This window comes from Pyxicephalus adspersus, chromosome 3 (assembly GCF_032062135.1).
Source record: "Pyxicephalus adspersus chromosome 3, UCB_Pads_2.0, whole genome shotgun sequence".
Classification (NCBI taxonomy): Eukaryota; Metazoa; Chordata; class Amphibia; order Anura; family Pyxicephalidae; genus Pyxicephalus; species Pyxicephalus adspersus.
The window spans coordinates 88,998,306-89,009,557 of NC_092860.1; the positions used below are offsets into that span (position 1 = coordinate 88,998,306).

The 11,252-nt window shown below is 35.7% G+C and overlaps 2 protein-coding genes across 2 annotated transcripts in view; one reads left to right on the forward strand and one right to left on the reverse strand.

Moving 5' to 3' along the window:
* LOC140326734 (complement C3-like) overlaps positions 1-6,407 on the forward strand; it is a 53,194-nt gene extending 46,787 nt beyond the window's left edge. The window contains exons 33-41 of the mRNA XM_072405603.1: positions 341-380; positions 1,375-1,462; positions 2,502-2,588; positions 2,661-2,766; positions 2,951-3,040; positions 4,575-4,652; positions 5,124-5,207; positions 5,910-6,051; positions 6,249-6,407. Coding sequence (XP_072261704.1) covers positions 341-380; positions 1,375-1,462; positions 2,502-2,588; positions 2,661-2,766; positions 2,951-3,040; positions 4,575-4,652; positions 5,124-5,207; positions 5,910-6,051; positions 6,249-6,354 — 821 coding nt within the window. The 3' untranslated portion in view covers positions 6,355-6,407. The remainder of the gene's footprint in view (positions 1-340; positions 381-1,374; positions 1,463-2,501; positions 2,589-2,660; positions 2,767-2,950; positions 3,041-4,574; positions 4,653-5,123; positions 5,208-5,909; positions 6,052-6,248) is intronic.
* A 215-nt stretch (positions 6,408-6,622) lies between these two features.
* Positions 6,623-11,252, reverse strand: part of LOC140326735 (alcohol dehydrogenase class-3) — a 7,637-nt gene continuing 3,007 nt past the window's right edge. The window contains exons 4-9 of the mRNA XM_072405604.1: positions 10,792-10,879; positions 9,269-9,488; positions 8,766-9,026; positions 8,244-8,379; positions 7,344-7,482; positions 6,623-6,841 (exon numbers count right to left, since the gene is read on the reverse strand). Coding sequence (XP_072261705.1) covers positions 6,817-6,841; positions 7,344-7,482; positions 8,244-8,379; positions 8,766-9,026; positions 9,269-9,488; positions 10,792-10,879 — 869 coding nt within the window. The 3' untranslated portion in view covers positions 6,623-6,816. The remainder of the gene's footprint in view (positions 6,842-7,343; positions 7,483-8,243; positions 8,380-8,765; positions 9,027-9,268; positions 9,489-10,791; positions 10,880-11,252) is intronic.

An 11,252-nucleotide genomic window follows, 5' to 3' on the forward strand; every position in this document is an offset into this window, starting at 1 on the left:
TAAACTCACTGGTACTGGTCCCAAGCAGAACCTATTTTTGTAATATGTTTTCCAAGTAATACAAATATATGTATTTTAGTTAACCTTATTTGCAAAACCATTTACACTAATAGAGCAAAAAGCTCATACTTCTGGGCTCTATTTATAAAACATGGAATCTGACATTCATCCAAACATTTCCTAGTTGGAATCAGTTACTGCCAATAAAATACATAAATGAGCCTGGAAGAATCTCACAAGGGAATGTTTAATGGAATGTCCCTGTTTTATTAATAGAGGCCAAGGATTATTTCTAATAATGTATACGCTTTGCCAATTATGTGTTTGTTTTTTGTTACAGAAGGAAAAGCTGATGTTTTTATTCTCAAAATGCAAGCTAGGTAAAATCTAAAAAAAATTATTAATAACCTAACCTAATGTAACATAGATTGAACTTAATATGAATATATTTTTAATTATTAAAAAAATTATGTTATGTTATTTTTATTTGACCAATTATGCATTCAAATTCTGTAGACTGTGCACAGAATGCCCTCAGAAATGTTATCTATTTAAATCATTGGCATCCTTCTTTGCTCAGTATTTTTATTTGATACTGCCATGGTATAATCGATCATAGGATTTTACCCAACAACAGAAAGTGGCTGAAATGCATATGTCCATTCAGCACAACATCAGGAGTAAGCTTCTATATTCAGGTATGCTAAAAACCTTTCAAATGAAAACGTTGACCTGGAAAAAATTGCAGGAAAGGCAGAATTGCCTAATGCATATTTCTGTGAAAGGGGTTTCAGCTACAAATTTTACCTCAAACTTTTATCTAGGCTTGGATTCTGAGGAATCAAGAAAATAAGCATCAGCGAGCCTGTGCCTCTCAACTTATACCAGGTCCCATATATTCCTCAACATTGTGGGGTTCCAATGATAAGAGACAGGGTCTTCCCCCACATCCACAAAAAAATGTGGGGGGTTCGTTGGGGGAAAGGGTTCCTCCAATCTATTATCGGGCAACTGGATATCCTCCCCCTCCCACAGGGTACATTAATACACCTTACCTATTCCCATAAATGTGAATTTTGACACCACACATACATCCTGATTTTTAAAACAAAGTTTGCTTAGATCCCCAGAAGCAAATCCATGACCAATAAAACCCCCTTAGTGATATAGTCCAAGCCAATGACAGTGGTATAACACTTCTGTCACAGCTGTCACTTAGTTGTGGTGATGTGGCCGTAAATATTGGCAGGTTGTCAAATTTTAGTTTAAATCTATTTCCACCTGTACAGTTATAAACACGTATGTTTGCTGTTGCTCTTTTTTTATTGTTTTTCTGCTACTGGTAATAACCTGACTTTAATTTTACAAACACAGGTATAATGGGTCTCTGCCTGCAACTATGACACTTATTGAAATCACCATGTTGACAGGGTTCACACCAAATATTGAGGATCTAAAAAAGGTAAAGTACATTAGGCATGTGTAGCTCTGTTTTTTTTCACTGGTAAAAAGTAAATCAGTCATTGTTGAGGAAGAGAGCCTCACTTGTGGGGTCTGCAGGATGGAGCATACTGGAATCTGGAGGGCCATCAGAAATAGCTGATGTGTTTCTCACCACTACTCAGAAATTTGTATTTGTGGGAGCTGAAACCCATATGATAAGATTTTATAGAAAATTGTGAATTTTTGACATGGGACAAAATACATTTTGTGAAGCCCAAAAAACAAGGCTCAACGCCCATTGTCCTGCACACTTTCAGTTGTTTTCTGGGGAAAAAAATAACTGGTATCCAGATTTATTGAGCTACAGACACATAATAAAGTATTCTTTGATTTTATTTTTTGTTTTCCCCTGCATACATCTTGTCAAGATGAAGAAGAGCCTTCTTCTACCGCATGATATTATAGCTATCACACAGAATTCTGTAATTACTGAGGAAAAGTCTGAAACTACTGACTGTTAATTTTTTTCTTTTTAATATATTATTTTTCTGAGGAGAATGACAATATGAATAACAGGAATTCTTCAATTGCAATAAATCAAAAGATCACTAGAGTAAAAAAAAAACCCAAAATAACAAAAAGGAACACAATTAAGAGCATGGCTTTAATGTAAAATGGGAGGGGGGGGGGTCATTATCCATTAAATGATATACTGTATATACCACAAGGTTTGATGGCAAGTATTGGCAATCTGTTTAACAGGTAAGATAGCAGGTAAGCAGGTAGGATAGCAAATATGACTCGCAGACCTCAAGATAATCCTCTACCCGTGACCCGCTTCTCCAAGAAGGCCTCTATCTAATCCATCTGAAATGGCATAGTACTCACTGGTCTTTTCCTTACCAGACCTAGAGATAACCTGCTACTCCTGTGTGGGCACTGGATGCATTCAAGAGTTTCTTATAAAAAGTTTAAAAAAAAAAGTAAAATTTAGGACAAAGAAATATTTCTTCTGAATTTCAGTTTCCATTTGTTTTGTTTTTTTATTTGATTTTCAGTTGGCCAGTAAAGTGGAAAACTATATCATGACTTATGAAACACAACAGTCAACATCCAATTCAACAGTTGTACTCTACCTGACAAAGGTAAATCAGGTTCTAGCACACATATTACCAAATATTTATATTTCAGTAATATCACAATATGTTGTTTTTTAGGTTCCTCATGATGAAACCCTTGCTATCGGCTTTAGGATTCATCAATCAACAGAAGTGGGACTTCTACAGCCAGCTGATATTTCCATTTATGAGTATTATGACCCTGGTAAAATGTTGATTGTGAATGTGATGTCTAAATGTCCTTTCATATTTTAATAATATAATGGTTCTTCCCGACCTTACTTTTACTTGAAATGATTTCTTCTACATAGTTTTTATTTTCAGTATAATTTTGCTAACTATTTTTATCTGTTTTTTTGCTTTTATTGTGCCCCCCATACATTATGAAGACAAAAAATGCAGCACTTTTTATAATCTACCTAACGAGAGTGAACAATTAAGGAAGATATGCAAAGGAACTGCTTGCAAGTGTGCTACAGGTAAATGCTTGTAAAAACTGCAATTTTAATATTGACATTTTATCACAATCCCCATGGAACAGTTTCTAGAGACAATAAAATGTGCTGTTCCAAAATCAATCACTAAATAATATTTCCTGAGACATTTAATATTTTGCACAAATTTTTGCAATTGATGACAATGCAGCTCTAAAATTAATAGTTAAATAATATAATCATAAATAATGACCATAATAAACCACAAGTGATTAAAAAAAGTCTCAGGCTTCTGCTATTATTTAGCTAACTTTCTTAATATTTTTAAACTCGAATATGCATCATGTATTCTTTTTCAGGGTTATCTATTTTCCTAAAGATAAAAATAATATATGCTAAAGACCCTCTAGCAGTGTCTCCACTGCTTGGTGGGGTCACCCTGGAACCCCAGTGTAGCCACCTATATGCTCCAGAAAGCAGTAAAACCTGATAAGGTTCTAACTCTGATTCGCTTTTTCTAAAATTTTGCTCAGCACAACTACTGTTAATACTAAAATACTGTTTCAGCTGGACTTCAGTTTGGATCCCGAACGACCCCCCAATGTTTTGCTATTAACTTTTTTAGCAGTTAGTCTTACTCTCTCACTGAAGTCCAAGAAAGTTAGCTTGTTTTGTGTTATTGTACATTTACTCAAACAGTAAATTACAACTAGAGTAACAGTTAGCTAAAACATAACCTCTTCCAAATCTATCCAAAACCAAAAAAAATTTGGGTTATAGAAATATGTAAGGGTAAAAATGCACTTTTATGTATGGCTGATTTGATGGTCTTGTTCGATATAAATACCAACTGCTCTTTGCTGATAATACTACCACATCAACAATCAATTTAAAGTCAACTCCACAAAAAGTCTGCTCAATTGAACAGGAAAACTGACCCTTGTATTCCCTGCCCCAGCCTAAGGCTGCGTACACACTTGCAATTTTTGTCGTTGGAAAGAATCTTTCACGATCCTTTCCAACGACAAAGGGACTGCACGATGCATGAACGGTGCTGTACATACAGCACCGTTCTGCTCTATGGAGGGGGAGTGGGAGAGCGACACCCTGCTGCGCGCTCTCCCCCGTCCCTTGCATTAGAATCGGTCATCGTCCATGGATCCACCAGGACGGTCGTTTGGATGATGGATGACACCGACTGTACACACGGCAGATTTTCGCTCGATTATTGGGCGATAAAAATCTGACGTGTGTACGGGGCTTAAGATATGTTAGGCTGTCCTCTATTCCTTAAACCACCATGCATGCCCAGGCAAAGAATATATACACATTAATTTATAAAGAATAAATGTATATTTAGGATTTACCATGGAGACAATGGTAGATAAGTATCTTGTATATTTTCCTTTATTTGTGTATTTTCCTGTAAGGTGGCAAACCTGCACTTTGCATTAAAAAGCAAAACAGCTATCACATTTATATACCTTGACTGTTACTAAACTCTGGAATTGATTCCAAATTATTCTCTGATCCTCCAAAATTTTATTTTGACACCTTTTGACCCCCTATACATTTTTAGGTGCTTGCGCATCTTTAGCCGCAGTGACCAATTCTGAAGATTTAAAAGAAGAAGCGTGCTCAGAGGGAATAGACTTTGGTATGTTTTTTTTATATTTGCAAATTACAAATAGCTTTGAATTTTTGCTAATAGAAAGTCTTAAAAGTAAATGGGAAATATTTATAGCTCTCCAAGACTGAAGAAAATAGACTTTCATGGTTGATTTAACAACCAACTAAAATGGATCTGGTTCATGATTGAAAATATTTGCCAACTAATAGAAAATTATTTTTAACAAATCGATTCCAGGTTTGCTGGATCACCCAGGTTTTTCCTGCAATAATCTATTTTCTCCAGTTTAAAAAATCAGGCCCATTTTTGTAAAGGTTTATGTGGTTTACAAGTTTAGCGAATATTCAAAAATATTCAGTTTCGGCTACAAAATGAATTTTCTACCAGGAAATGGTAACCTGAATACATACCTGGTGGGTAACATGTCACACGGAGCATATTGTTAGATTTATATTTCATTTTACCAATCATTACATTAATACAATATGTCTGGTTTAGTTTTTAAGGTTCGCGTGTCAAAAACAGAGAGAGAATCTGGTTATGACTACTATTATGTCACTATCTTGGACATTATCAAAGATGGTAAGTACTAAAATGCCTTATTGGCCTGCACAGACTGTATTTTATGCATCTATTTTTTTTAGATTAGGAGAACAGCTTTTCTGATGCCAGCCCACTACAAAAGAGCACCAAGGTTCCACTTAAATGAAAGCACCAGAATGGAGCACTAATTTGACAGTGATGTGCTGCAATGCCTGTATGTTGGAAGTGCTTTTCCAGCACCACACTGTTAACATATGTAATATGCATTCATGTGAGAGATGTATAAATGTAATTATAAAAAAAGTGCCATTCACTTAAATGGAACACCTGATCTTCAGTTGTTTTTTTTTAGTCATGGACTCCTAAATGTAGTTTTCATTCATGCAAATGCCAATTTTCATAGCTAGTTAGGATTCATATAGGATCAGACATTGGTCACAATTTTCTAAATATGGGGATTCAAAAAGAGAAAGAAAGGTAGTGATCGTCACTTATGATACATCACTATGATTTTAGGCCCCTTGGTCTTTCAAAGCTCATAAACCTTAGGAAAGCATATTGTTTGGAGTGGCAAATGTGCCAGTAACTGCCATTTCCAAGTAAAGTTCTTCTGTGTTAGAAATTGTTTTAGTGTCGTTATCATTTCTGCTGAAGAGGATTCCGATATTGTCTGAAGCTGGAATTTATGCTTTCATCATGCAAAGCAAATGTTTGGGTACCATTTTTTTTTTTTAATTGCAGATTCGGAAGGTAATTCGAGAAATGTGAATGCTTCCCTGAAGCTCATTAGTCATATGGCCTGCAGCGAGTCATTTAATTTAGAAATCAATTCAGAATACCTTTTAATGAATCACTATTCTGACCTGTGGGAGGTCTCTCCTCTGTAAGTATCAAGATGCACTTCCTGAAGATCTTTAATGCATGCAGCGAGAAAAAAAAAAATAAAAAAATATTTTTTCAATAGAATAATAGTTTAAATGTTATCCTGTAATTTCAATTTCCTTTTTATTTTAAAATGGTAATTTGCCAATGTAATATTTTAATGGTAACTAAAGTTGTCCATATTTGTTTTTCTTACAGGACAAGCTTTGTTCTAAGCAGTAAATCCTTTATCTATGATTGGACAAAAGATAATAGTTTGATGGAGTTTGCAAGCAATATGAGAGAGAATGGATGCAGTTTATAGGCCCAGAATTAACAGCAGTATATTTGCTGTTTAAAAAAAAAAAAAATCCAAAACAGGGCTACCCGTAAATTTATTTATAATTACCGATACATATGCATTCAGAAAACTAAATATTCTATAAACCGATATATGTGAATATTTTTTTATAAGAATTGTGCTTTGCTTTTTCTGTGCAAGCGTATTATGCTTTTGTTCTCTAATAAAAACGAAAAAAGCAACAATATTGAATGGTGGTTTTAAACTGAAACACAAAAGAAAACAAGATCAATGCAGATGATGAAGAGGTTTAATAAAAATCTGAGCTGCCTTACAAAATTAGTCTCAGAAAAAAAAAAAAAACCTGGATTTTCCAAAAAAGATTTAAAAACGCATTTTCTCCGAAGATAAAGATTCAGTCTTCTAAACGACCTCTAAGTCTGAATCAGTGCTTTAGAATGATTTTATGGCTTCTTTTCACATTCTCTAATAATTCAAAACACTACGAATGCTGCAGAGAAAGAGAGAAAATCTGTTAGTATATTCTTAATACTATGTACGGTGGTGGGGGTTGTGCGTGTTGAGTATGTTGGAACACACTTACTGAAAGACCAAAGCATTTTCTGCTTCCAAACTGTCAAATATGGATAATGCACATATTCCATATAAATATTTGTATTGCAGATTTTTATTAACAAATGGCAAAAGAAATGTATTAGTATAACAGGAAATAGGCAGGAAAAAAAAAAAATTACCATCCTTGTTTACAGCATGCTGATGCAGAGAGCATTGCTGACGTCATTAGGTCACTGGCACCCTACACCCATGGCTGGAGAAAAGGCCACAGCATGTCATGTGAACAACAATCTCTTCCCCGGTTAGACCCAGAGGTCATACACATGTCCGATACTATTCCCCTGATCTATTATCATTACCTAGACTGGCCAACATTTCCTTTCTACAGAAACATCAATGGATGACCAAAGGCCAGCATAAGACTATAATAAACCAACCTCTTTCCAGTGTGCATCAGTTCAAAGGCTTCATTAATGGAAGTGAAGGGTAAATTGTGAGTCACAAACTCGTCAACTTTCATTTTTTTTGCCATGTATTCAGAGACCAACTTAGGCACACTGTCCACACTCTTCCAACCTGTATAAAAGAACATAAAAGTTATTTTCATTCACAGGAGACACTGAAATTTAAAAAAAAAAAAAGTTAGTAAAGATGGAAAAGGGCCCATCTTCTCCATGGTATGAAGCTCATTTTGACATAAGAGAGCAAGAAAGTCATTTTTCTTATGTGTTTTTATTGTTATATATAGAGTATTTTGTCCTCCATCACATTTGAACGCAACTATAAAATAAAGACAGAAAATCTGTTCTGACCATTAGGTATTGTTCCTTTGCTACAACATCTGGAATAGCAAACAGCCAAACAGACATTGCTGATATGTTGATTGTGACTTTCCCTGCTTTTGTTCAGACTAGAAGGAGCAGGGAGTCTGAATTTTATTGTAGTGTGATTGTTTAGAAGTCTTCCAAACAATACTTTTGTTTACAATATTATGATGCCAGGGACAGGCAACAGGTCTCAAAAGGAATCCCATGGGGAATATAAACTACAGTGTAAACAAGTGTTTCCCTGTTGCCTAAAAAAAAAAAATTTTTAAAAAAAATTTGGGAGAATTGCAGTTGTAGGATATTTTAACCAATTGGTATAAAAAAACATTTACCCAGGTGGTATCTAAAGGCCAATTACTCTGTAATCTGCTTTAGAATATCCTGCCCGGCCACGCCCCCTAATTCAGAAGCATCCCGGCATCAGGTGAGGGGGGCTTGATTTTTTACCCAGAGTGTGACTCAGGATTACCGCTAGGGGGGTTAGTCAATGATGTCTTTTGCCAATCTCACCTCCAAAAGCAGTTCCTTTCCATGTACGTCCAGTGACCAGCTGAAACGGGCGTGTTGTGATTTCCTGGCCAGATGCCGCCACACCTACGATGACACTGACACCCCATCCTTTATGGCAGGCCTCCAAAGCAGCTCGCTTAAAATAATAATAAAAATACTGATAATGTGATTTTTAACGTGCAACACTGATTTTTGAAAAAGGCTTGTAAAATATAGTTACATAGTTTGGTTAAAAAAAAAAAAAAAAAAAAAAAGACAAGTCAAATTCAACCACTAGGGAAGCAAACATATCCCAGATAAAGACACCATAGAAATAGTTGATCCAGAAGGCAAAAAACAAAACAAAACTCTGGTTCAATGTCCAATAACCCCTGCAGAAAGATTAAACATTGCTTTTGCATAAATGGGATTAAAAAAAAATAAATGAATAGCTTCACTAAGTAGAATGATTGTCATTTTGCTATGTCCTGTGCAGAATATGCTAAACCATAAAGAAAATGCTCATTTAAATAACTGAATTACCATAACTCCCACATTTCCAATGCATTCAAAGGAATAGTCTACACCTCCTTCAGTTAGTTCAACCAGAACCTCCTGGATGGGCTTCTGGTAGTCTGTCGGGCTGATGCATTCAGTAGCTCCAAACTCAGCAGCCTTGGAAAACTTCTCTTTGTTGATATCAATTCCAATAATGCGCTTGGCACCAGCTACTTTGCATCCCATGATCACAGCAAGGCCAACAGCCCCTAGACCAAACACGGCACACGTAGATCCTGGCTCCACCTGATGGAAGTCACAAATGTATTTTTTTTTTTTTTTTATAGTAGAAACACAAAATTCCAAAAGCTCAAAACAGAACAAACCTAAAATCTCTGCAAAATGCAGGCTTGCATTACACACAATTGTACTCTTAAAATATTTAGGGATATCTTTTTAATGGCACCGATTTGTTTTTTTTTTTATACAGCTAAACAGATGACAGACTCATATGAACACACTCAATACAAATGCACAAATCTGCTTACCTTGGCAGTGTTCAGTGCTGCTCCATATCCAGTTGAAACACCACAGCCCAGCAGGCAGACTTTGTCCAGAGGAGCAGAGTCTTCTATTTTAGCAACAGAGATGTCAGCAACTACTGTGTATTCAGAAAAGGTGCTAGTGCCCATGAAGTGGAAAATCTGGTTCCCTTTGCAGGTAAATCGGCTGGTGCCATCAGGCATAAGACCCTGACCTTGAGTAACTCTGTAATATAAAAAGCAATGAATTCTATATTGGCCTCACAAGCCTGGATATATACACTTCATACACACTATACCAAAAGACTTAAGTGGAACTACCAACACAGTTGCATAACAAGATATTTCAATTAAATTCAGAGGCCAAAGCAGAATGGAAACCCTGAACCCTGGCCATATTGAGTACAAGAAATTGTTTAGCTCGATACATATTTGGGCAAGCATAGCACAGTATATAAATGCCACAAGCTGGCCCTGGAAGATGATTTGAAGTACAGGCCAGCCCCCAAAACAGAAGTTCGACAAAAACTTTTTTATTCATCACTGGATTTCAAAACAATGTCCTACTCCACAGCACAGCAGTAAGTACAACTAAAGCTCTACGTACCACAGAGAAAATTAAAGGTCAGGGTTGATGGACGTTTGGATGCTTCACGTGGGATTTACAATTGTGATAGACTTGTATAGTAATTCAAAACCCATTTTGAAACAGGTAAAAATGAGTCAATAGTATCCAAAGTCTGAATGATCCCGCATATGCATATACATACACAGTGTTCCCCCTAAGCAATAACATGCGAGAGGTCTTGATGAAATGGATCTTTCTATTGAAAGAGCATGCAAAATGTTATTTTATGACTGCAAAAATTATGCTAAGAACCTCTTATACTAATACAAGCAGCCTGTAGGCATAGAACCTGCTGCACAATAGAATGGATATGCAAGCATGATTTACTATGAGCTGAACAACTGGAAATGTCCAGCCAATGGTAAAAACTAAATTATCACTGTGACTATTGAAGCTCAAATTTATTGGTTCTAAACTACAAGACAGCCAAATACTAAACTGTATTAACACAAATTGTAGTGTCTTTTGAGTCCTCTGAAAAGGTAACCTGCTGACTGACCTCCCAGCTTTCATATAGTAAAGCTCTGCCACACAAACGTGCCTTAATCCCTGTCCCTTCAGTCATTACTAGTGACCCCCTTTCCTAATGTACTCCCACGAAGCACTAAACACTCCACAGTACCACTGCATCCATTTTAAGATGCAGTTAACTAAAATGTATATTGAAAGAAATCCAATGGCTAGTGAAGGTTTTTAAAAGCTTATTTACAGTTTGTATGTATGTGAATTGTGTGTGCATATTTTATTTTTAGGGTTTAGCTAATCAGGTGTATCCAAGTTTTTGAACTGGGAGATTTCTATGCTATAGATTGGTCAAAGGAAATAAGAACACGTATCCAACAATACCTTTAAAACTAGTTTTTGGTGCACTGAACCATTACTAAAAAAAATGATTAAGTACCTGATCTTTTGGCAGAGATTTGTTTTGGGATTCAAGCAAAACTTGCATTCCCCACATTGTGGAATATACAGAGGAAGAACAGTGTCTCCTGAAAAACAAAAATACAAAACACTTATCAAATGGTTTGCTCTAGTGTATTGAACAGAAACCAACAATTTAAATAGCATTCTTAAGACAAAGAATTTAATCCCAAATGAAGAAATGAAAATAAAATTGGAGGGGGGGACTGAGTCCAAAAATAATTATTTCCTATTTGGTTATGTGTATGGTAATATTGATGGGTGTACTGTGCCAGAACATTTAAACCGATTTGTTTCAATAGATGTTGGGAGGAGCTGGGTATTGTTTTCACCCATATTCTCATTTTTTCTTTATATACTTGTTGGTTGTACAATTCTCATTTTTGTTTGATTAATATACTATTTCTGTATAATGCATGTTACCTTTTGACTCACCCAATT